The 25,851-nt window shown below is 38.1% G+C and overlaps 2 protein-coding genes and 2 long non-coding RNA genes across 9 annotated transcripts in view; 1 reads left to right on the plus strand and 3 right to left on the minus strand.

Annotated features, from left to right (window-relative positions):
- Positions 1 to 1,371: 1,371 nt before the first annotated feature.
- LOC144994612 (uncharacterized) lies at positions 1,372 to 1,694 on the minus strand. The gene is made up of 2 exons (XR_013658200.1): positions 1,611 to 1,694; positions 1,372 to 1,496 (listed from the first exon to the last, which is right to left on the minus strand). It is a non-coding gene; the product is annotated as an uncharacterized LOC144994612 (long non-coding RNA).
- On the plus strand, positions 1,617 to 2,040 carry LOC144994613 (uncharacterized). The gene is made up of 2 exons (XR_013658201.1): positions 1,617 to 1,801; positions 1,916 to 2,040. It is a non-coding gene; the product is annotated as an uncharacterized LOC144994613 (long non-coding RNA).
- Positions 2,041 to 5,840: 3,800 nt separating this feature from the next.
- Positions 5,841 to 10,228, minus strand: LOC101156742 (creatine kinase U-type, mitochondrial). Its single transcript, XM_023958289.2, has 10 exons — positions 10,092 to 10,228; positions 8,271 to 8,432; positions 7,978 to 8,176; positions 7,811 to 7,906; positions 7,511 to 7,732; positions 7,338 to 7,423; positions 7,032 to 7,155; positions 6,807 to 6,941; positions 6,582 to 6,707; positions 5,841 to 6,120 (listed from the first exon to the last, which is right to left on the minus strand). The coding sequence occupies exons 2-10, from the start codon at positions 8,408 to 8,410 to the stop codon at positions 6,004 to 6,006; spliced, it is 1,245 nt and encodes a 414-aa protein (XP_023814057.1). The 5' UTR covers positions 8,411 to 8,432; positions 10,092 to 10,228; the 3' UTR covers positions 5,841 to 6,003.
- A 4,758-nt stretch (positions 10,229 to 14,986) lies between these two features.
- The window catches only part of rasgrf2b (Ras protein-specific guanine nucleotide-releasing factor 2b), a 53,228-nt gene continuing 42,363 nt past the window's right edge, over positions 14,987 to 25,851 (minus strand). For 3 of the 6 annotated variants that reach the window (XM_023958288.2, XM_023958285.2, XM_078953200.1), the window contains 11 exons: positions 25,035 to 25,124; positions 22,325 to 22,431; positions 20,900 to 21,012; positions 19,643 to 19,703; positions 19,050 to 19,153; positions 18,817 to 18,901; positions 18,536 to 18,733; positions 16,825 to 16,904; positions 16,606 to 16,723; positions 16,459 to 16,527; positions 14,987 to 15,775 (listed from right to left, as the gene is read on the minus strand). In XM_023958288.2, the coding sequence (XP_023814056.1) occupies positions 15,683 to 15,775; positions 16,459 to 16,527; positions 16,606 to 16,723; positions 16,825 to 16,904; positions 18,536 to 18,733; positions 18,817 to 18,901; positions 19,050 to 19,153; positions 19,643 to 19,703; positions 20,900 to 21,012; positions 22,325 to 22,431; positions 25,035 to 25,124 (1,118 nt within the window). In that variant the 3' untranslated portion in view covers positions 14,987 to 15,682. Of the gene's footprint in view, positions 15,776 to 16,458; positions 16,528 to 16,605; positions 16,752 to 16,824; positions 16,905 to 18,535; positions 18,734 to 18,816; positions 18,902 to 19,049; positions 19,154 to 19,642; positions 19,704 to 20,899; positions 21,013 to 22,324; positions 22,432 to 25,034; positions 25,125 to 25,851 lie in introns of all 6 variants that reach the window. The other 3 variants (XM_078953199.1, XM_023958287.2, XR_013658199.1) reach the window with 2 other exon arrangements.

Consider the following 25,851-nt stretch of genomic DNA (forward strand, 5'->3'; position numbering starts at 1 on the left):
CCATCTCCAGGAAATCAGCTCTTTGTCCATCCAAACAATCACTTCCTTGTTCTTAATTCTGCTGATAAAGTCGCTCAGTTCTAACAAAAATACCAGCTAGAGCTCGTCTTTAGCCGCAACTTCCTGCTTTTTCTGCCACAATTATCACAAAAATCCACGTGAGATTGCGCGCGGGGGGGGGGGCTGTCGATCAATACAGACCATGAATTTCTGCTTTTTTTTTTTTTTTGGTGCTGGTGTGCCGCGGGATTTTTGTCAGGGTTAAAGTGTGCCGTGGCTCAAAAAAGGTTGAAAAACACTGCATTAGACAGTGCGCTGAACCTTTTTTCTTCAATGATTTGTGATCTTCACTGGTGTCCATGGATTACATGAAATCTTTCCACCTTTATCCACCTTTGTCATGGTAGGGAGAACACGTAAGGGTGGGGTCATCTAAGATAGCACAAGTTTAAATTATGGCATAAAATGAGTCATATACAGTGTTTTTACCTGTCGTTTTTCACTTTAGTATTGCAGGTAATAACTTAAATAGTAGCACTACAACCAGTCACTTCTACTGACAATTTAACATCAACAATCAATCAAGAAAATACAAAAAGGCTGAAAAATAATAACAGAATATATATTGCAGTTAGCAGCAGTAATATCTACGGAGCCCGTGTCCTGACATTAAGATATAAAAATATATCTTGTTCCCACAGATTAATATCTTGTTCCCACAGGTTATTATGTCGTTCGCACGAAATACTATTCCGTTCCCACAAGATACTATTGCGTTCCCTCAAAATACTATTCCGTTCCCTCGAAATGATTAACTCGTGCGAACGCAATAATTAATCCGTTCGAACGCAATAATTATTCACGTCATAAGTCATTCACGCGGATATGCTCTCTGTACGCCGGCAAAAGCCGCTTTCAGCGGTAACTTCCGTGTCTCTGTGACCCATATTCGTTCAAAAAAGGAACATGAAAAACAAAAATGATCACTTTATTACCGTCTCAATGAATATAAGAAAAATATCAAAAGATTTATGATAACTAGGCTGCTTTGTCATACGATAGCTCCTGCTAGGCTACTACTAGCTCCGCCGCAGAGCTCTCTGATCATATATGCCGGCATTTGGGCAACTGGCTGGTCTTGTCAGACAGCTGATATTGTAGTTTAGGGTCGAATAGGAATAATAATATTCAGGACTTGTCTTTTATTAACTTTAGCAGTCAGTATCTTTACATTCGAAGGCTATTAGGCTACATGCTAACTGACTAGCCGATCATTTCCTGTTATTAATTTACGTCATAGATTTACAGCAGATACCTTCACATTTCTGGCTGTGTGTGTCTCATTACATTGCATTGAAGACACGGAGGATGTTTAGAGAACAGATTTATTTATTTTAAAAAGCACAGAAGCATCCATCGTATTCACGTTCACATCATCTGGTACGCCCTCAGTCATCTTGCTGCAAAAGCCGCTTCCTGTCGCTACTTCCGTGTCTCTGTGAGCATTCAATAGGGGTAAAAATAAAAGCAAGAATAGTCGATCTGTTATTTTCTCGATGAAAATCTGAAAAATATCATATTAAGCTGGATGCTTCGCCTAAAGCACTTACCTTTAGCTTGTAGCATAACAACAATAGCAGTACGTCCCGTTTCCCAGAGTGCTTTGCTGCCAATCACTAGCCAATCACCGTGTCCCTGTGACCAAGGTCTAACAACAAGACCAATAATTGGCCAGTGATTCGCAGCAAAGCACTCTGGGAAACGGGACGTACTGCTATTGTTGTTATGCTACAAGCTAAAGGTAAGTGCTTTAGGCGAAGCATCCAGCTTAATATGATATTTTTCAGATTTTCATCGAGAAAATAACAGATCGACTATTCTTGCTTTTATTTTTACCCCTATTGAATGCTCACAGAGACACGGAAGTAGCGACAGGAAGCGGCTTTTGCAGCAAGATGACTGAGGGCGTACCAGATGATGTGAACGTGAATATGATGGATGCTTCTGTGCTTTTTAAAATAAATAAATCTGTTCTCTAAACATCCTCCGTGTCTTCAATGCAATGTAATGAGACACACACAGCCAGAAATGTGAAGGTATCTGCTGTAAATCTATGACGTAAATTAATAACAGGAAATGATCGGCTAGTCAGTTAGCATGTAGCCTAATAGCCTTCGAATGTAAAGATACTGACTGCTAAAGTTAATAAAAGACAAGTCCTGAATATTATTATTCCTATTCGACCCTAAACTACAATATCAGCTGTCTGACAAGACCAGCCAGTTGCCCAAATGCCGGCATATATGATCAGAGAGCTCTGCGGCGGAGCTAGTAGTAGCCTAGCAGGAGCTATCGTATGACAAAGCAGCCTAGTTATCATAAATCTTTTGATATTTTTCTTATATTCATTGAGACGGTAATATGTGATCATTTTTGTTTTTCATGTTCCTTTTTTGAACGAATATGGGTCACAGAGACACGGAAGTTACCGCTGAAAGCGGCTTTTGCCGGCGTACAGAGAGCATATCCGCGTGAATGACTTATGACGTGAATAATTATTGCGTTCGAACGGATTAATTATTGCGTTCGAACGACATAATTATTGCGTTCGCACGAGTTAATCATTTCGAGGGAACGGAATAGTATTTTGAGGGAACGCAATAGTATCTTGTGGGAACGGAATAGTATCTTGTGGGAACGGAATAGTATTTCGTGCGAACGACATAATAACCTGTGGGAACAAGATATTAATCTGTGGGAACAAGATATATTTTTATATCTTAATGTCAGGACACGGGCTCCGTAAATATCAACAACAACAGCAACATTGTTCTACAACTGGTTTGTTTAAGACAAAAGTGCCCATAAACTACCCTGATGACATGTATTGCAATAAAACAAGGCTGTTTGAGTCACATCCTTTTGAAACTTAAAAAAAACACATTAATCTAATTCAGAAATAGTGTTATCATATAGTTATGAAAAAGCTCAAAATGAAAGCACATAGAATCACATTTATGTGTCTTAAAGTGTAAGATGTGTCTTTGCTAAATCCTGAGCAGGACACTTCCTGCAAAGACTGCACTGATGTGTGAGTCAATGCTTTGAAAGAGAAAGCACAGTGTAAATGAACTGCACATGTGCTTTAGTGAATTTATTTGGGAAATTCTTTATTTCAGCCAGCATGATAATAACAGAACGCCACACATGCAAAGCAGGGACTATTTAATGTTTATGAGATGGAACAAAAAGAATAACCTATTGAAGTTAAAGTCCATTATTGTTTGAACTTTTGTTTCATAAATCACATTAACTCTCAAGGATAAAACAATCAAAGTTTTACCCACAATTATTACAGACCCCATGGCTCTGAAAGCTTTTTTTTAATTGATATTCTTCATTGTTTTGGTTACTGATTCATAAACAACTAAACCAAGACCACTAATCCTCACACGAAGCAAAATAAAAATGACAATAAATCACAACATAGTATAAGTAACATCAAAAAACAAAAAAATTTCCAGAACTCCAGATAAACTGCCTTGATGACATGGATTGCAATAAAACAGGGACATAATGGCAATTTGAGTCAGGTCCTTTAAAACAGAAAAAAAACTACAATCATCTAATTCAGAAAGTGTAACAGTAAATTTATGTTTATTTTTTTTTATCAGCAATCACTTGCATGTACAGTAAACTATGGGTGTCTGAGTCAAAACTAGGTTACCTCTCTACTGCCCTCTATTGCCTAATTTCTTTAACTACACACAGTGTGAATTCAGCTTTGGAATGTTGACCTCATGCAAAGGCAATTAACAATCAATTTATAAACAATGCATCGTGAAAGTTTTAAAACTACACATTTTCATAAGCAACTGAATGATTTCTCTTCAAAAAATGCAAATTATTGTTACTCCTAATTGCTTTAAAATACTGTTGTATTTACAATCAAAAGCTATTTCTGACCATCTAAATGAAAAATCCGAATAATCCCTGCCTCATTATGTTTCTATTAATTCCTGCATCAGTTCCCTATTAACACCCATCCATAATATGTACAGTTTCTGAGCTATTTGGTGTGTGTCTGTAAGAGCATTAATAGTTTTACGTCATTAATCTGCTGCCAGAAAAATAAGAGCATCTCAGAAATACACTTTAGGAGGAAGGACATGAATGGAGCACTCATGCAAATAATTAAATCATTAACTGATGGTTATTTTAAATTATATTTCATAATGTTCAGCATTTCTTCACTGTAAACAGGATGGAGCTGTACATGAATAGTATTGTTTGACCCACCTCACTTTGGCCTGCCTGCTCTGTTTGCCTGACAGTAATGAGCTTGGCCTTTTACTCTCAGGATTAAAGGCATCGTGTAGGAGGCTGTGGAGGTTTGAATGCCAGGTTAAGCACCTGCTGCTCAGGAGTAATCATCAGTTAGTGACTTTTTATCATCTACTTTAATAGTAAAGATGATGGTGATGTAGTCCTGGTGAGCTCTTTTTTTTATATATTTATACTAAACCAAAATTGAAACAGCAAAAAAGCAAATTAAACTTAATTTTACATATATGGTCATTTCAAAGTCTTTATTGAAAACCCAACAGCATGCTTTTTATTCTTAATTCACAGAGTACGCCACAAGCATACTTCAAGTTAAGTGTCAACCTACCGGTAAGTGTTCATTTCAACCTCCAATATTTTGATTTTTCTCTTTAGCCTCCTGTTAGTTAGCTGACACTTGCCATCGATCCAAAAAAAAAAAAAAATTCTTTAAACAGCATACAAGCTCAAGTAGGAAAAGTGGTTCTAGCCTTGAACAGACAAAAAAAAGTTTAATGTTGATCCAAAAACTTGTAAAATTGTTGTAACCTTTTTGTAATAACTTGCAAAATTCTGAAAGATACAGTCTGCTGTGTGTTAAAATCCCAGTTTTACTTCCACAGTTCCTGTTTGTTCTTTGACTTCTGTGGTTGTGTGTGTCTGCTTAAGAATATGTGACAGAAAGTGTCAAATGATGGAGTACATGGGGTTGCATGTGGGTGCATCAGGAGGTGAATCTGTCCCTAGGCATGAGTGTGCATGGTTGTCCAAGGTGTACCCTTCGCTGGGATAGATCCCACGACCCTAAATCTACACACCAGGCATATGATATGTGTTCAAGAATGTGCTTGGAGCAAAATTTCAAAGTGGTGCAAATCTTGGTAAAACGCGCAAACAAACGTAAAGCTTTTATAGGGACACGTGTAGGCAAGAGTTTTGAACGCCCGAAATGCGGATATACACGCATTTACATACTTCAGAAGTAGTCACTTCAAGGCGCGTTTTTGAGCCCGGTGTGAACGTAGTATAAAAAAGATTAAGCAGATTTGAAGAAATGGATGGACGTAGTACATGGCAATTGTTGTGGCAAACAACATGTCAGTTCCTTACTCCTCTGGTTCCACCAGGATTTCCTTTTGATCAGCACAGCTGGTTTTAACTTATTATCCCCCTGGTACCGGACGTGCTCCTGCTGATTTTCCTTGTCACCTGTTCCTGTGAGTAAGTTGTTATTACCTCTATTTCTAATGTCTTGTGCTGATTTCTTCCCAGTTATTTTCAATTGTTTTTCCTCTTGGTTGTGTTACAGTTGCTGATTGTCGAGTTGTACTGTTCTTTTTTGGGTAGACTTGTAGTCATACCACATGGAATCTAGAGTTGAAAATAAAAAAGACATTTAACCAACTGAGCTATGCAGTCGTTTAGTGTGGAAAGCGAATAAACATACAGAATCTCACTGTAGTAAACTAAGTCAAAGCAAACCACAAATATGTAAATATGTATTGCCAAAACACACCTCAGTTTTTGATTCGTTTATTGGGATTAGAATTCATGAACATGTAAAGACTTTTTGTAAACTGAAGCTAATACATCACCAAACATGACATGACTAAGAAATTAATAAGACAAGCAGTCACTCGAGTGCCTGTTCTGCTTCAACTCTTCCTGCAGAGAAGGCGTTCACTTCCTGAACTGAGAGATTGGGGCAGGAATCTTGATGTCCTGTCCTTTCTCCAGCCTTTTCTCGCACTCAATTAAGTAGTTGACTCCATCAATTACTAACTGTACCAGCTCCACCTGCAGCGAAACCAGAACCAGATTCAGCTGGAGTTAGGTTATCCAAGTGAGTAACATTTTCAAAGAAAATTGCTTTAAAACCAAAGCTATGCAGAACATTTGTCTTTCTAAAACCAAGAAATTAAAGATCATAAAGCAATAGGTGAGTGTATTTCTCTGTATGAGCATCTGAGCTTTTAGGAATATTGGTTTCTAGAAATATTATTTTAATTTGATGTTGTCTCCTTACACTTTTTTAATTGAAAGGTTTAACGAGTTTATACTCAAAATGCTTTGCAAAAAGTAGGTATTGGTGAAGCATCTGTATCACTTCATTTGCCACTTCCAAATCAGGATTGCAGAATAAAAATCTGCAGTTATTTTAAGATCGCAAATAATTAGTGGCAAATATTTACTCTCTCTTGTTTGATCTTTTAACTCCATCTCTAAGTTTTTTTAAAGGTTGTTTAGTGTGGGATTACCTCTGACTTGCCCAGACGGTCCAGGTTAGAGATGTCAAAGGTGTCTCCAGTAGCAGCAGTGTCGACGCCCCCCGTGCCCCTCTTCTGTAGTCTCAGATTTTCCAGGATTTTTCCAAAGCGTGGGTCCTACATCGAATTGTGACAAAAGTAGGTAATGCATGAATGTCTTTGTGTGTGTGTGTGTGTGTGTGCGTGTGAGCAGCTGTTGAGTTTTTACTGAACTACCTTGCTGAGGAAAGGCAGTCGAATATGTACACCGGCTCTGAGACCAGTGCCGAGGTTAGAGGGGCAGGTGAGGATGTAACCCAGTCGCTCATTCCACATGAACTCCCATCCCCTCTCCTGAATCAGATGCTCCACCTACAGGTTAGAGTAAAACGCTGAATTAGTGCCTTGAAACGTGAACATAATAAAAAGATGGCAGCATTTCACTTTGGGTGATGATCACACCTGTTTGAGACCTTTGCAGAACCTTTCAAACACTCTCTTCATGTTTCCACCTTTCTCCATGGAGATAATTCTCGAGTGGTCCTCCTCGTTGATCCAGATCAAGAAGTTCTTCTCATTATTGTGCCTGAGTCAGCAAAGTGGATTAATGCAGAATCATAATCACAAAATTATAAATCAGAGATTATATGTAAAAGGGAAAAACTCAGACTTGGATTAAAGAAAGAATTGATGATCTAGACTAGAACTATTCTTTTTCTTTTTTTTTATTTACAGAAAAGTGAAAAAGTGAAGAAATTTATGTCTTACCAGATTCCACGAGCATCAGGCCAGTCTCTAGCCATTCCAGCTGAAGTGAGCAGTGGTGACACGGGTTTGTCAAACAGGAAGTGCTCCTGATTGTGCAATTGACAAACAGGTCAGTAGAAACATGAGATGGTACGAGCACTTAAAAACAGAATCAAAAGAAACTCTGGACTGACATCGATAAGCTGTTGCTGCTCCCTCTGGGACATCTCTCCCAGGCTGTAGTATCGACCCGCCAGGTCTCCCTTCAGGCCGGACAGAGCCGTCACAACCACACGCTCAACCTCCCGGCGCTCAGAGCGCGTACATGCCGGGGGGAGACTCAGTCCACGGATGCTGCGGCCAGTACGCACACGAGATGACAACACATAGCGCTCATCAAACATTCCTGAAGTGATCTGAGGAGAACAAGGCATTTGGTTTTACTTTGCTTGAGACAAAAGGAAACTGAACAAGGAGTGAGTTCAGGGTTTGACCTTGGATGAATCCAGATCAGTTGGGTGCTTCATTGTCCGTGGGTCATAGCCGTTGTGTCTGTCTTTGATGACGGGGTCAAAGAGCTCAGAAAACACCTGATGGGTGAACAAGCAGCTTAAGCAACATTTAAGGGACAAAACAGCTCAGTTTGGATGTAAACCCAGACCTCGTAGCTCTCCTCATCTCCAGCTACCATGCCCACAGTCTTGATGAAAGGGTGTCCAGGATTGTCCACTCCGGTCTGGATACACTGGTCCAGAGTCCAGTTGTGGGTTGTTGCCCTGTCCCTCAGGCGTGCATAGATGGACGGGGTCAGGGCAGCTGCCATGCAGTTGTTGTGCTTCCTCAGGTCAGGATAATCAGCACTGTTGAACGTCGTAAAGAGCTCAGATAGTGTGTGTACTGTATATTCATGAGTGATTGAAAACTACTATACTTTATACTTTTTCCGACGTCTACCTGGGAGGGTAGGTCCTCATCCTCTCAGCGGCAGCAGTGCTGTCACTGAGCAGATATCCCGATGCCAGAGTGCTGGCTCCCATAGCCATCATCAGGGCCGTGTTGCGGCCAGAAATCATGCGAGTGAAGGAGTTCGCCATGGCTATGCAGTCCGGTTTTCACCTAACGGGGAAGGGGCAACGGTAAACTGTTATGCTCCAACAAACTTCCAATTGATATCAGTACGAAAACACATAAAAGCATGTGAAAATGCCAGTAAGTTAAAAGCCACTGGCTCTCATTAACCAAACGCTTGATTATGGTCTCATGTTGGTGCTAAAAATGTCAGACCAGGTGTTTGTGTTTATTTCCTCCACTTTGTAGCACAATGAGACACAATTTAGCTAAGCCTGAACTTTACCAGAATCCTGCATAAAGGTCACAGATGGCATTCAGAGGAAGCTGATAATTGGGAATTAGGCGGTTATGGCAGACAGCTCAGCGGCACGGAGAGGGAAGACTCTGTATCTGCCGGTTGTTCTTTGTGTGTGTATTTTTTCTCAGATGATCTTTAAATGGCTGCACAGAGATTCAATGCAGTTTGATAATAGCAATAAATAACAAACTGAAGTAGAAAAGGAACTTCTTTCAAGAATGACTTAAATCTAAGGCAAAGTTTTCCAAGTTCAACTTTCTTTTGACAGTAATTTCTTGATTATATATTCCTTATCTTGCCACGTACAATTCTAGACAAACTACTTATTGCATTAAGGTATCAAATGCTTAAGTAACAGATATGCCTGCAGCCTGCCTAATGAGATTATGGTTGAGGCAGAGTCAGGCTTTCTGATTGGTCACTTTGAGAGAATGACCTGCTCAGCTGATTAGATGATTTGTGATTGGACGCCAAACGAGGCACTGTCATTCTGATTTAACACACAGTATACTTCACTGTTAAAAATAGTGACATGATTATTACATTTGAAAACAAAAAGTACTGCTGGTTTGTCAAGTTGAAGTACACAAGAAAAGCCTGAAAAAAAGAAAGGTCTGGTAAAATGGCAGGTGGGAAGGAGGAGTCAAATGAACACTAGGTCAAATGAAGGAGAAGGTAATCTTGATAAAAGGTGAATTTAATGTTTTCTAATATATATATATTTTTTAAAAAGCTAGCTTCTGCTGAGTTCATTTGTAAAGTAATTTGGGGTAAATCAAAAGCAGGAATTAGGAAAAAAGTACCATGAAAGAAGACGAGACGTGATTTGTGGAGGAGTGAGGATCAAAATCAACAAGTGAAGAGTCACCTAAAGGTCATTAGACAGAGCTAAAGGGCAAAAAAGGGCAATTTAAAGAGATTGTCAAAAGTGGGATTAGTGGGATTTCCAACACACACCTGATGATTTGAAAAGGTGAAGAGAAAAAGAAAAAATAAAGAAACCTGCACCCTCCAAAGATTGGAAAAGTAACAATTTGTTCAACAGTCTTTAAAACGATTTGGTCTGAAACCTTTTGAGGTAAGTCTAAGGCTTTTCCAACAGTACTCAACACGTGGTTGCTACCTGTGAACGAGCCTAATAGGCTCTGCTGCTGTCTGGGACACAGAGTGAGCTATAAATATTGTAAGTCCAGCAGACAAATAACGACTACAACAGCTTGTTCAAAGACTTATATCTTTCAGTTGCTCAAGCTGTGAAAGAAAGTTTCAGCTTGACCATGTAATTCCAAATGTTTTATCTCCTCTTAGTTTGACAAAAAGTCCACCACAGTCAGCTCTAACAAGTTATTTTGTGTGCCAAAAAGATTGTGTGAGGCAGCAATTTCTAATAGAACTCCATCACTCACCTTGGGGTTGATGAAGACAAATGGCAGCAAAGTAGCAGTGGGTTCTGTGCAGCTTAGTCCAAAGAGGCTCTATCTGCAAAGTGAAGGCAGACTGAGGGACAGAGAGGGGATCAGAGAGACATGGAGCCAGTGGTCCAGGATTAGCCACTTGCTGGCCAACAGACTGAAAATCCTCTTTGCCCTGCCACTCATGGAGTCTCCCTTTCTAGTACTCTTCTCCTCACACTCAATCCCAAGAATCATACCTATTTAGATTATAATATATTCCAAAAGATCCTAATTTTAGTTTTTTTTTTATCCCAAGTACAAAAAAAAAAAATCCAAGTTTAGCTTAGTTGATTTAGTTTAGTTTAGCAATGAGCTATTGTATTTTATAAGTGATTTTATGTTTTGTACAATTAGTGAAGCCTGTTGAGACTACTGTGTTGTAAAATTGGGCTATATAAATAAAACTGAATTGAAATAAACAATAGGCACATGCATTTCTTTCAAGGTCTGTCAAAACTACAACTTCAGAACAGTGGATAGCACTCTCAACTCCCAGTGAGAAGGCCCTGGTTCAAATCCAAGCTGGGTTCTTTCTGTGTATGAGTGGGGTTTCACCTGGCAAATATCAAAAAGTCCAAAAATGTGTTTCCTTTGATGACTCCAAATTGTCCCTTGCAAGTGAATTTGAGTGTGTTTGGTTGTGTGGTCCTGCAACAAACTAGCAAGCTGTCCAGAGTGTACACTGCCTTTGCCCAAAAGTACCTGGGTTTTAGAGCTCCAGCATCGCCATCACCCTAAAATTGGATTTAGCAGTTTTCTTTATCTTAAGGTTTTTTTTCCTAGATGGAGCACACAAAAAGTGTTCACATGTTTGAAGTTAAATAATAATAAACAATAATTAAATAGATGTATCAATAATTCTAATAGTCTTTAAGTGCTACTTTGACAACTTGAATCAGGCTAAGACTATTCAGTAAAACTTAGTTGTAAAAAGGCATGCAGTGGTTCAATTCAAAGAACTCAATTTGCATTCAATCTGACTACTCCATGATTATGTATGAATTATGATTGAATTAAGCATTGATGTCCTCTGACGTTTAAATCAAAGTTCTTGGGATTAGGAGGAATGACCCCAAACCTCACTTTTCTTGTAAGATTGTGTGAAACAAACTCTAGACCAGCATGTTGGTATCACAGAGCTTGACCTCAGGTAGGATTTTTTCTTTTTCTTTGTGCATATCAGAATTTTATAAGACTTTTTTCTGCCACAAGGAAATTTTCTTTGTTACCAAATGTCAGCGCTACCTGTGGTGAGTGGGGAAAAAAAGGGGAAGTTGCAGGTTGGCACATCATATGCATCTTACTTTCTAAAGTCTGTAATATGATGACATAATTAAATAACTATTGATGAGCCCAGTGGGCAGAAATGTTCAAATTGACCAAAATATATTTCCGTATTTGATTATATTCTTTTAAAAATTGACTGAAACCATATTGTGGGTGGATGTCCAGTAAAAAATGTTCTTTAAATAAGCTGTTGGAAATGGATGTAATGTTGCTCATGACCACATGGTGGCAGAATGACCATATTATGGTGAACTCAAAAAAATGTGTTTAAACTTTTTTCAAGTATCCAATAAATATATAAACATGGTTTGGGTGAGAATTTTTTTTCTTCATACAAAACTGTAGTAATGTCTTATTATCAACTGTCAAATAGGCAATGTTTAAAAAAACACAGTGCTCCAAAAACAACCAAATGTCTCTTGTAGGTCACATTATGTTTCTGGTATGGAAACATCATTTATAGTGCAGAATGGAAAAAAAAAACATGTTTGTAGTTTTACATTTATTATGAAACTGACTACCGGTAACATACATGTAGCTGCTCATTAAAATAGGGTCAAATGTCTGTTTCCTTTTCATTCTAGACGGTACTGGTGCAATTCTAGTGTCAAAATTGACCGTACGCAAGAATTATCTTCAAAAGGATAAAGTAAAGCTGCATATTTTTAATGTTTGCAAACAGTACCATGAATACAGCAGATTAGATTTAAATTTTCTTACAAAATTATTGCCCAAACAGCCTAAATCTAATCTTCTTTCCATTCTGCATGAGTATTTGAATCTGGTGTTGACAACAATGGAAGAGTGCTATTGTTAAATTAACTATATCAACTTAATCTAGCATCTACTTGAACACAAAAACCTAATTGAATTTTTATTTTATTTTAATTGGAAATAAGTTCAGGTGTTAAAGTCAAACGATTGCCTTATTATTTTAGGACAAGGATAAGTTGGAGCACATTCCTAACCCTTGTGCTATCCTAGGCATTTTAACATTGGGAGTTGGGTCATCTAGACCCACTAGACAGTGCGCTGAACCTTTTTTCTTCAATGATTTGTGATCTTCACTGGTGTCCATGGATTACATGAAATCTTTCCACCTTTATCCACCTTTGTCATGGTAGGGAGAACACGTCAATGTAAGGGTGGGGTCATCTAAGATAGCAAAAGGGTTAAAGGCAAAAGTCGAGATGTTTCACTAAATGTATCAGTGGCCTTGTGAAAGAGTGTCCACCCTGAGAATGGAAAGTAGTGAGTTCAAATCCATGGTCAAGTCATGCCAAATGCCTCCCTGCTGGAGAGTCAGCATTGTCATAGTTAGCAACATCACAGTGGCTGCAGTTCAATGATCTCAACAACACAGCTTCATAAGGCATGTTTAATTTATTTCCCCTGAACCCAAAAATGAAAATGAATAAATTTTATATATATATATATATATATATATATATATATATATATATATATATATATATATATATATATATATATATATATATATATATATATATATATATTACAGACATACAACACAAACAGAACATCATGTATTCCTTAAACTTTTTTTTTTTTTTTTTTTTTTTTTTTTTTTTTTTTTTTTTTTTAACTTGTCCTGTCCAACAGCTGGGCAGACAGATGAGAGCTGAGGGCCTCTTGTGTTGGACAGATTTTACTTTAACAAGAGGGGTTATTAATCTTCAGACAAACCAAAGGTATGTCTGGATAAACCCCTTTTGTAATTGAGGCCAGACTTTATTAATTTCAATCATGTCTGAAAATCTTTGGTGTTGGACCGGACGGAAAAGGAAAGAGGGGAAGAAGAGAGAGGGACGATAGAGAGAGGGGGGGTAGGGGGTGATAATAGGAGGGGAAGGGGGATAAGACCATGAAGCAGCATAAAGCAACAAGTTTACTGGTTGTTAATCATTATGGTAACGTTCAAATGTAGTACAATAAGGGCGGAGCCTGTCCACACACACACTCAAATGTTATAAACACACCTGCTAGCTGCAAAAAATGTCCACCTGTCGACATATATACAAAACAGATAGTGTTCACACGCATACTTATGCCTTAAAACCAACTAGTGTGAAATATTTCAGTCATTCAGTCATGCAAACTGTAAGTGCAAAGGTGAGCTAACACCTGTGCTCAGGTGAGTGTTTATGTTCTTCTAAAATGGATGGTGGAACGTGGAAAGAAGGAGGGAGAGTGCCCAGCCATCCCCACCCCAAGACCCCCACCGCAGCAGCAGCGGCAGCCGGAATCCCCCCAACGCCACACGGGAACCGGCAGGGAACAACCGCCGCCCGGGCGACCAAGCCCGCCACCCAGGCCAGGGCCAGCAGGACCGCCGCAAGGCCCCCAGAGCCAGAGAGCAGGGAAGCACGGAGGGAGAGAGAGCGCCGCCCCAGCCCAACCAGGAGAGCAGCCCCCCCGCCGCGCCGGGAGAACCCAACGCAGGGCCCCACCGGAGACATATATATATATATATATATATACAGATATATATATATATATATATATATATATATATATATATATATATATATATATATATATATATATATATTACAGACATACAACACAAACAGAACATCATGTATTCCTTAAACAGTTTTGATAACAGAGGAAGTTCATTTGAGAACACATTTGCACATTTGACATGTGAAGTACACGGAGAGTCAAACGTGCCAGATTCAACAAATAGATTTGATACTTTTTTTTACAGTTACATAGACGATATTCTTATAGAGAGCAGACGAAGGAAGGAACGTCCTTTCAGACATTCACAGCATGCAGCTGTTATGTGCATGCAACTATTATAGTATATCATTCATATAGAAGAATGAAATGCTACATTTTTTTTACCTTTAAAAGGCATCTTTTTACGTGTGGAATTGAAAATTTCTTATATACCAGAACCAAGGATGCAAAACAAATACCAAAATATAATAATAATATTAACAATAATAATAATAAAATAACTGCAAACATTTTATATTGACAGAAAAGTTTTAAAAAACATGTGTTTGTAACTTAAATACAGTGTGATGAAATGAATGAAAAAAGATGATCATACTGTCAGAAGAGCACAGCTACTTCTCAGAAAGTGCAACACTGCTCCTGTCTATGGTTTTCATCAGGTCCCAGCTACAAACATGAGCCTGAACTCAGCAACAGCTGACCGTTTACAAAAGCCATAACAATCAAGCTGCCCAGAAATGCTGCAGAAGCTTTGGAAAAGCATGTCATGACAAATCTAAACAGTAGAGGGAGATGTCTGCTTTCTGATTGGAACTTAAAAACTTTACATAACCTTCCTAAGAGAAAAATTAAATCAGATTTTTAAGGGAAATGTAGCTTTAAATAAATCTCTTAAGCTTAGGAACTTCTATGTTTTGTGGAAGGCACTGGCAAAATGTTTCCTTTGTGTCAGTCTTGTGGACATGCAATAGAAAAATAACTGGTCACCATTAAGATTTAGTGAAAGAGTGACCAAAAATAAGGGAAAATCTTTATATAACCATATATCAGAAATATTCAGATTTAAGTAAAAGTTTTCTTTATTTTTATGTTGTTTTTTGAAGGCTAAAAGGCAGTATCCCAGCCCACTGAGGATGCATAGTGGTGTAGTCACCTTCATCAGAGTGAAGCATGCCAAGCTGAGTGTAGGGGGTCAGGTTAAAGGCCAAGACACTTAACAGCTGAATTCATGCAAGTTGTATGAGCATTGCAATACAAAGAACTGCACATTTCCCTTCAAGACATGGTGCGAAAAAGCAACAGGCAACAGAAAATACACAAGGGTACAGAAACACAAGCTCAGACATCTCTCTACCTATCTATCTGTATATGCTACATCTCCTGTTTTATCCACTCCCTTCCCGCTCTCACTCTTTGCTGCACTCTCAGGCTGAGTCTGAGGAAGTCATAAGTATGGGTCTCTGAACTGAGGAATGATGAGCATGTAGTTTCCTCAAAACCTTCATACAATGCAGTCAGCATGCTTTCGTCTTGCTCCTCTCAAGGACGATCAATACAACCTTCTAAGGATTCTTTTTTTTAAATGCTACCTCAGTTTCCCGCTAAACTCTTTGCATCACACAGCCCTTCCTCTCTTCATCTGCACCTCTTTTTATACGGACCTGCTTCACAAAACATTTCTCTCAATGCAACATGTGAGATCACACAGGTGTGTCGCCCCAGAGGGGTCCAGATTTGGCTGACAGCCACAGGCCATAAACAGATGCGACTCAGGCAGGCAGCCTGGGCTCTATCTTCAAAGAGAGATCATAGAGGGTGTCTTCATCCATGGTCAGGGTCTTATCCAAAAGATACTGAGTCACCTGGACCAAAAATATAAAGAAAAGGAGAAATACAGCCAAGTTTTACACTGACACATTTTTGTGAGGCAAAAATGACTTTAATATAGGCTTAATAATGTTGTTTAAAGACCCACTCTGATGAAAATGGTGTTTTTGGTCTTTTTAATACAATCTTGTGGCATTTCTTCTGATGATGGAGGATATACAGTATATCATTATTGCATTTCAGTGTACAGTATTTCTTTATCAAGTTGTTGTGAATCAGTAGCAGATGAAAAAACGCTGTCTGAAAGAGCCAATTTGTGATGTTGAGATCCCTGTACAAGCTCCCGGCTCTGAGCTCTCAGGGGTGGGGAGGGGAAAGGGGGTGGGGTTGCCCCATTCCAGTGGTCCTGCCCACAACTCTGAGCTCAATTTCTAATGAAGCACTGCCGCTCTGTGGAAACTACGTCCTAGAAAATGACTCAGGTATTTTAAATGTTGCCTTAAAAAGGCCTAATCATAATAAAAGACCTCTGGGAATAGTTGTAAAATAGCTCACAAAATGTTTGCTGTGCATCTTGCAATTGAAGATTGTTTCTTGTTAACACTTGTTTCTTTATGTGATGCAATCTAAATAATGTCAGACAACAAAGTGTGGAATCTTTTAGCATTTTAATATCATATTCCCAATATCCAATTCTCTTGGAGAAGGCAGGAGGTACCTTAACCTGGTGCTCTATTCTGTAAGGTGTCTGCTGGAACTGTCGGATCTCTCTGATGATGTGGGATATCTGAAAAAAATATGTTGTCAATCATTAAGCACATTTGTACAGAAGATGTCTGTTGCATTAACCGTTCTTTGTGCCCACCATCCTCATTTTGGAGAAGTTAACGAGACCTTCCTCAGTAAAATTTGGAGTTCCTTCCTCAATGAAGGCCAAGTCTGTAAGATACATTCCCAGGTATGGCACACATGGAGGATTGCAGCTGGAGAAAAAATGTTGGGAAATGACATCTTTTAAAAAAACGTTTCACATCTCTGTAACAGTTCTGTGTGTATTTTTTTGGACTTTTAAACATAATCTCACTTTTTCAGGGTCTCCCTCAGATTTTTAAATCTTCCCTCAGAGGACACAGTTTTCTGTAGTTTGTCCATCAGAGCTTTAGTCTTGAAAAAAGGAGAAATACATTTTTGTATCAGTTTTACTGCAGAACAAGGCTTGAAAAACAAGTCACTGTGCTTGTAAAACAATTTTAAAAAATCTAATTTTTACAAACAGAATGGGTTTTGGATAGAAGAACTGCTGATTTTTATGGCTGTAACATAAAATGATTTTCTAAACATTACAGTTTTGATAAATCGACAATACTTAGTGTGACATTAAAGAATTTTATGGAATGTCTGTGCATTTAATGCTTAGCGAATAAGTTCACAAAGGCTCAAGTTTGAAGATTAGTCAGAAACCCTTAGTTTTTGTTTATTCAGGTTGGGAAAATTTGAATCCAGCTCTTGACCTCTTTCTTGGAAGAATATGATTTCTGAAAATATATGGCCTTTCTGAAAAATGGAAAATAAAAGGGGAGCAAATAGAGCCTAATTGTTGGAACATGTCCACAAAGGTCATTAAAAAGTGAGAAAGTGTCAAATAAATGCAAAAAACAACAAAAACATTTATGGTAAATGGCGTATACTTATATAGCGCTTTCTACCTTCTTTCGAAGGCCCAAAGTGCTTTACAGTCACAGTCCCATTCACCCATGCACACACACATTCACACACACATTCACGCACTGGCGGCGGCTCCGCTGCCAAACACTGGCGCCAACCTCCCACCAGAGACAAAGTGGGGTTCAGTGTCTTGCCCAAGGACACTTCGACACATGGGCGTGCAAGGCGGGAATCGAACCTGCAATCTTACGATCATGGGTCGACCGCCCTACCGCTGCACCACGGCCGCCCCATGCACAATTGTAATGTCAAATACAGCATTAGATGATAGGAATTTTTTTTAGTAATTTAAAAATGAATATTTATATAAACATTGGCAGTTGTTCTGTTGAATTATGTTGAATAGAATTCAAATTCAAATTAATTTTATTTATATAGCACCTTTCATGACAACAAAGACAGCTCAAGGTGCTGTACATAAAAACAAAAACAAATGCAATAAAATACAATAAGATACATTAAATTAGCCCCGCGCAATAAAATACACAAAGACTAACACCAGTGGAAAATAAATAAATAAATAAATAAATAAATAAAATAAAGACAAACCAGAATAAAGAGAAACCAGAAGGTGCCGTCTGACCTTTAGATTTAGAAAATCTCTTTTTTAATTTAAAAATGGGACATTTAAACTAAGGAATATATTCGGGTTGACTTGCTTTTCCCACAAGCCCCTAGTAGTTATTCGGTGAACTGCATCTGCTTTCCTTGGTTTTCTAAAGAGCTTCTGAAATAAATAGCTCTTGGGTTTTCTCTTGGATCTAACCAACCTCAGGAAGTAAAAGAAATTTTGGCACACAAATTTCAGTGTTGACACTTTTTTGTGTTTGCATCCAGAATTGGAGAGAAAATGTATCTTTAATGGAATAATGCCTTTAATTGCTACAAACAAAGCAAACGTCCCAAAATTGTAACATCTTCACTCCTTTAATGTTTTTAGAATGGACTGTAAAACTAAAATATGTTTTCATCATTTTGTTCTGATTTGGGATTGCAAAGACTCTGCTTTATTTTTGCACATGAAGATGTTGGTTTCATAAACAGAGACCTCTACACGACTGTTTCTGTACCTGTTTGCTCACTTTTGCCCAAGTCTTTTTCAGCCTGTAGATGGCGCTGCGGTTCAAAGCAGACGTGATCTCCAACACTCCGTTGTAGTTGTTAAGGCAGCGGCAGATGTCTGCCACAGCCACCCATTTCTCAATGGAGCTGGCTCTGGAGCCCACATCCGTGTGGGACATTATCTGTGATGCCACCAGGTTACTCATCTGCAAAAAAGGCGTGTAAGGAACGGGATGAAAGATGCACACCAGAAAAAGAGGGTTGTAAGGAAATATCGGGAAAAAGTTACATCGTTGAAGTGTTGACTGGTTTTCATAATGTAGGGTGTCCTATCGGTTTTATCGACCTTCATCCAGCCTTGACCCAGGAACTCTCTTAAAAATGGAAATAACAAAAAAACTCATTAAGCACCAAGCACATGATATGAGTTTCAATTCATAACCATATTTTTTAAAACTTGTCATGCTTAGAGGTGAGTTTGTTCATCTTCACTGTATGCAAGGGGCTTAGAAGGAGACTGACTCATAGGGAATGCTCCTGAAGACGATGTGATCCAGCAGGGTGATCTGCTCAGCCAGCTCCATCGCCGAGAGAGACTCAAAACACTCCGCCTTCAAACAATCCGCCTAAACACACACACAAAAACATTCACATGCAAACAAGGGCAACGTTCACAAAACAAGAGCAAACAATATGGAGATAAAAATATCTAACAACGAAAGTGGCTATGATGAACACAGCTGATGACAGCGGACTGTCCCCTGGAGGGTGACAGTCAGGGAGGCTGTATTCTTCCCTCTCTCTCTGTCTGCTGGATGTGACAGCGAGCACTGACAAAGGCTTTTCACATCCCACAAAAGCAACATGTGATTTTGTTTGCTGCACTCTGACAATTTTAAAGCTGACCAATTAGATAAGGAAATAACTTTTTTATGATTCTAAGACAAATTGCAAAAGGTGTTTGAGCTGAAAAATATCAGAGAGATAGAATTTAGGCTACCGTACATAAAAGTAAGGCTTGAGGATTCGAAACTTGAGTAAAAAGTTTCATTTACGAGAAAGAGAATGAGCAAAATTGGTTATTTTTAGTTCCTCAAACTCTGAAATCATCTCACCATCTGTAAGATGTCCTCTATCCTCAGTTGGGCATCTTCCTGCTCATCTTGAGAAAGGGCACTGACGAACAAGAACAGATTGGAACATCTTTAAACAGATAAATCACTGTTTATTTTTCAATTAAACTTTCATTGATTTTTTTTAAAGTAGCCAAATGTTTAAGGCACGTTTTAACATAATGCTAAACAATAAAACCCACTCCACTGAGAATTGAGTTTTTGTTATTTTTAACATGTTCTTGTTTATTTGTTTTTATTTTATTTGTATTTGGAACCCCATTAGCCTCCAAAAGTGGTCGCTAGTCTTCCTGGGGTCCATAAGCAAAAAATACATAGATTTTACAACTTTCACAAAAACCTAAGATTATTTTACAAAATTCTTAAAACTAATTAATAATATTTACCTTACAAGCTTCACATGCTAAAACAAGTTCAAAACAAAGTCATTGCTGTACCCATCATACCAATAACACATACCAGCATACTTAACATGTTCTCAACATGTTCTTGTAGCATTTTTATCACGATGGAGGACATTAAGATTAAAATTACGTTTCTGAGTATTTCTTTATTCAAATCGTTATGAATCAAGAGCAGACGGCAAAAAAATGCTGTTAAAAAAGCTTGTAGCAGTGATGAAGGAGCTCCTGTCGGCGGACCACAAGCTCCCTGATCTGCTCCATTCTGATTAATATAGTTTGCCATTTTTGTTACACCAGCGAAGTTAGGTTGGGGGGGGAGAGGGACAGTAAGCTAGCGGGGGAACTTGTAAACAAAAGGATGATAGGAAATGAAGGCAGGTAAAACTCCATGCCAACATTCCCGCCCACAACTCAGAGGCCATTCTTCTCCTGCCGCTCCACAGAAACTATGTCCAAGAAAATCACACAGGTCTTTTGATTTTGCCAAAAAACAGTGTATTCATAATTAAAAGAGCACTGGAAAGGCTTTAAAAACAGACCAAAAGATGATCAGAGCAGGACTTTAAAAAAGAGTTAACTGTTGCTTACTTAATTAAAATGTCATTCAAACATTGTTAATGGAAATAAATCTCTTTTTAATTAATAATACAAATGTATTTGCAAAAAATAAAGGAATACATTTCTTCTCACTTCTTCTGTCACCTATTTACTTGATATTGACTTTAACAAGCACGATAATAGCAGATATTTATGTGATTTATTGATTAAAATACAGTAACCAATTTTTAACTTTAATACTGGAAAAAGAAAACGACTTGCTGGAGATAATGTTCACCTTAGTATGTTGGCAGTAGCTTTTCTCTCTTGAGGCAGTAGGTCTGGATCTCTGAGCACCTCCTCCAGGAGACAGATCACTGACATCTTCAGCTCCCCATTCATCTCAAAGTCCTTCACACAAAAACAAATAAACTTGTAAAGCCTTATGGCACTCATCTGTGAGGATGTTGTTTCTAAAAGTACGGTGGTGCAAGGAATTGATCCATTCTGATTTACAGTTACAAAGACCAGCCGTGTCCACTAGTGTTGCAGTCACAAATACAAACAATTAAAATCATGATAAAAGACAAAGAAGGATTATAGGAAATGATTATAATAAACCATCTATCCCTTTTCTAAACTCATGTAATCCCTTTTGTGGTCATGGGGTTGTTGCAACCTCTCCCAGCCACTGACGGGTGAGGGTGGGGTACACCCAATCCATTGCAGAGCCAAACATACAGACACAGAACCATGATGGGACAAATTAGCGTCAGCATTTAACCTAAGCTGCATGTTTTTCAAACTTTGGGATGAAGATGGAGTGTCAAACAAAAATCCTGTTGGAGAACATCCAAACTCCATCCATCTGGGATTTGAACCAGGAACTTCTGCCTGTGAGGCAAGAGCCACAACCAATACACAGACTCTGCTGTTCTATCATGATATGGTAATTGGTAAATCAAATTTGAAAATATCTTGTCTTAGTAGCCTAAGAGCCCATTCAGACCAGGATCGCCAGCAAGGGTTGAGGAAATATTTCATGCTTTCATTAAAAACAGTGTACCTTTATTTTGCACTTTATGGAGCGTTCCATGAAAGTTGTGTTAGTATGTCATTCTTTAACAAACCTTTGTTCCTTTTAACTAATTTTACCAGACAAAAGGACATTTCCATTTTTTTTTAATCCTTCTTTAATTTATCGTCAGTTATTGATTCTTTGAACACTGCATCTGTGTTAATATAAAATAAAGTTTCTGACATCCCCTGCTTTTTTTATAATGAGCATTTGTTATCTTCTGCAGTTGGTTATGGGAAAACATTTGCAGGTGAACAATCTGTCTCCGTCTTAACAGTTTGTTGTGTTCAGCTTCATCTCCCTTTAGATTCTTGCTCAAAGGACGGTTGTAGAACGCTGTGTCCTTCCAAACATAGACATGGGTCTGTTTGACTTGTGTCAACAGACTCATGCATTTTAGTATTTTTGTATAATTTTTGTATATTGAAGAAAAATACTTAAAATATTTTGACGACAGGAGCAAAGTAAATACTTGAGTGTTCAATTCATTACACACTCACTTCCAAGGGGAAACGAGAATAATATCCCATGTGTGTTTGGGCATCGGTGGCTGTTAGCATTTCTAAGAGAGCGAACCCATCAATCACCGGCTTTAATGAGAACACAGACAGAGAAACATAATCCCACATGTGGGTGGAGACAGACCTGGGAGTGCTTGGAGACCCAGTGGCGCAGCACATTGAGAACCCGGTTGGTTGCAGCTCTGCGGATGATGAAGTCTTTATCACAGGTTCTCTCAGAGTTAGTGAACACTGCAAGGACAATTCAAACAATACAACAAAGCTTAATAGATTATGGTTTCATAACATGTAGGAATTTTACAATTATTCTACAAAATTCTCTGATGAGGTTAAAAACTCTTTATGAGGAAAAAAGATGAACTAATTTTGAAAAAAACTTTATATGCCACGTCATCAAGACTAAAAAAAAAAGAACATCTGACTGAACGCGTTTTATAGGCAGCATTTGTGGCAGCATCAAGGTCAGCAATGCCAAGGGGTGCAAAAAAATGGGTATCCAGTTTATGCGTCGCATGGGGGCGCCGGGCTACAGAGGGCATCAAACCAAAGTTGGGAAAATTATCTATAGACCCTACTTTTTAATTTCACAGCTGTTTGTGCATGTAGAAATGACATGATCAGTAGCAGAAGCACATCATAACTAATTGGGTGCCTCCACCACTCCTCCTTCACTCGGGTCTTGTTACACAGAGACCGCGCTCCAGCGCGTATCAGCGAGAACACGCTGGAGAGGGCCGTTGGTAGTTTTTATTTGAATCGTGTCGTCATCTGATGACAGTGCGCTAAAGATGGAAAGGCAAAAGAAAAAAACAATAGGGGGCTCAAAACAGGAAGTGCAGTGGGAATGAAGAAAAGTTTCTCTTAATGGTTGAGAGACAGCAGGTACTTGATAGCAGTGTTAAAAAACAGGCTTGTAAACATTCAGGCTCGCTAAAGCCACAAGTAAAATGGTCACAAGTGTCTTGCAACTGTACCCACCAGGATTTACAGAATCACTAATTTTGATGAGAAAATTAAAGGAGCTTGTTTGTGCTGATTTTGTTTCAGACAGATATTAATAATTTCTTTAACTAGATTTTTTCAAAACACGGAAAATCTTTTTATCCTATGACTGTAACAGTACTAAATATTAATAAAAGCTGCTCCTATTTGAAGAAGTAGGGAGAAGTATGTGTTATCGTGGGTTAGATGGTGTTTTTGTTTCTTTTTATATTGTCGAAAGTTTGGATAATTATTGTTTTTTAAGTGACTATTTAGTTTACAGCCTTGTTAGTTTACAGCCCATTGCTTTTAATATCATTTTGGCTGAACGACACTTTGGATTTTAGTTGAACATTTGGAGATATTTGACAACAATAAAGTAATCTATTCTGTTATCTCACCAACTGATATCCAACAAAAATATAATTTAAAATAAAGAAAATGTTGTTTTTTTAACATATAGTTTAGTCAAAGTAATTCTTTAAAATGTTCCTAACACGGAGTTTGTATCATATAGTTTTAAATATGGAGAAAAAAACAGAAAGAGAGAGAGAAAGAATTAGGACAGACGGAGGAAAGAAACAGGTTGGTCTTAGGGTGGACAGTCAGGGCAAAGACAGTTGATACCAAGTCAATCATTTTTAAATAGTACTCTTAATAATAATAATAAAAAAGTGCATTAGCAAGATGTTTATTTTATTTAAAACATAAAAAAATTCTTGCTTGACCAAATGAGTGGAGAAGAACAGAGGCAAGAGGTGAAGGAGACAGACATTCGGCTGATGATGGCATCTGAGATAAAAGAGAGCAGTGATGACTCCAGGAAGGAATAATTGAACTATTGAAGCCACAAAAACTTGTTCACTGTGTCCTTTTGAGAAAATAAGTGCAGGCATACATGACAAGTCTGCCATAACAGAGAAGAACGAGGAGAGAGGTTCGGATGATGATGATAACGATAGAGAGAAAGAGAGACGATCAGCGAATGATGAAGAGGGAGAACAACAGAGAAGTGAAGCTGATGAAGAGGGAGAACAACAGAGAGGTGCACTTTCAACCAATACATGGTTGTAAATCGCCCAGAAAATGTTCTGATGGGCCATATCCAAGATCAGATAAGAATACATGAGATTTATACATTTAAACACAAAAAAGGTGCTGTGTGGGTGTGTAGTCATTGAGGAAGGGTGCATGGGGCATTCTATAATGTGCATGCATGTGTGTGTGGTTGTGTGTGTGTGTGTGTGGGGGGGGGTTATAATGATGCTCCATACCCCTATGAAATTGGGTAGTTGCGCCCCTGAGTAATGCCACTGTATTTCAACAAGGCTAATATTTGCAGTATTACAAAATCTAAAAAAAAAAAAATTTAAAAACTCCAACAATGCGCTTTATTAATACTGACAGAATAGAGAGAAAAGTATTTGCAGATTCAAACATAAAATGTGGGCAAATATGTAACCAATTTTATAAATACTCATTATCTTATTGTAAAAGTTTACTATTATACATCAAATGTAGCCTCAAACCAGTAACACTCTTCTTCATTTTGCGCATGCATGTATTCTTACATTGTTGATTTCTGCTTATAGTGCTGGTTTTAAACTACTTTATGAATTCTTAGACAAGTATTACTTAACCAACCAAAGATTTCTTATTTTAATTTCTTAAATTGTAACCAAAGAACAGTAATCAATAGAAACGTTATTATCTGTTTTATAGCAAAATTAAAAAAGTCAAAATCACATTTTAGTACCATCTGTCTTCAGGCTTCTATAACATTTTTTTTAATCAACTTTAACATTATATCTTCTATTCAAAGGCGTTCAGAAAGCGTGTATAAGCGTGTGTACCTGGTGGGGTACCATGGCCCGCTGCTGCAGTTGCAATAGCAAAAGCCGAGGCAGGAGAGACTGAGCAGCGGGAATTCTCTCCAGACTGGACTGCAGAAGCACAGACACATAATTATGATCAGCAATAGCAGTTCTTTAATGTGATTTGCTGCATCTATGATCCCACAAGTGAATTAGGGTAAAGCTCAGTTCTAGTATATACAAAAACAATTAACTACAGCGGTGAAAATATTAAGACAAATCATTACTTAATTTAACCCCAAAAAGTATAATATTTAAGGTGTTTTTGTGCTTCACTTTGTAAAATCAGTTTCTAGAAAACTCTTATGAAATGTAAAGAGAGGGAGGAAGGGGGGTAGAACACTTTGGAAATGAAGAGTGGAAGATCATTAAAAATGAAAGGATCCAAACTACTGGTTTTAAACTGTTTTATTAGGGTTATTCATATTAAAATAATAGTTATTTTAGCTGAAGTGCTATAACTAAAGCTGTATGTGGGGTGGGGGGCATCTGTCCCTCCTGCCCCCCTCTACTTCTGCCCCTGGCTGAAAGAAATGTTCATGAGACAGTCCAGCTGCTCTTGTAGCCTGTACTCCATAACTAAAAGGCGCTTTAAGAAAATTATCTCAGAATGTGCAAAATTAAAAAGCAAATACATTTAGTTTTTTTTAGACATGCAGCATTAAAATCAACAATAGGATATTCTACATGGATAAAACATTTAATTGTATTCTTCATGCATGTGAAGGGTGGTAGTAGTTCAGTGAATTGAGCAGCTGTTTACTGAGTGGTTGGGAGTTTGAATCCTGGATTTAGC

Source organism: Oryzias latipes, chromosome 9 (assembly GCF_053564925.1).
Source record: "Oryzias latipes strain Hd-rR chromosome 9, Olatipes_Hd-rR_3.1".
Lineage (NCBI taxonomy): Eukaryota > Metazoa > Chordata > Actinopteri > Beloniformes > Adrianichthyidae > Oryzias > Oryzias latipes.

Coding starts and splice junctions, on each gene's coding strand:
- LOC101156742 (XM_023958289.2), bottom strand. CDS start 8,410: ATGGCGAACTCCTTCACTCGCATGATTTCTGGCCGCAACACGGCCCTG. Junction 6,942..7,031: donor TCTGCAAAGGTCTCAAACAG/GTGTGATCATCA, acceptor TCTAACCTGTAG/GTGGAGCATCTGATTCAGGA. Junction 6,121..6,581: donor ACCGTCTGGGCAAGTCAGAG/GTAATCCCACAC, acceptor GTTTCGCTGCAG/GTGGAGCTGGTACAGTTAGT.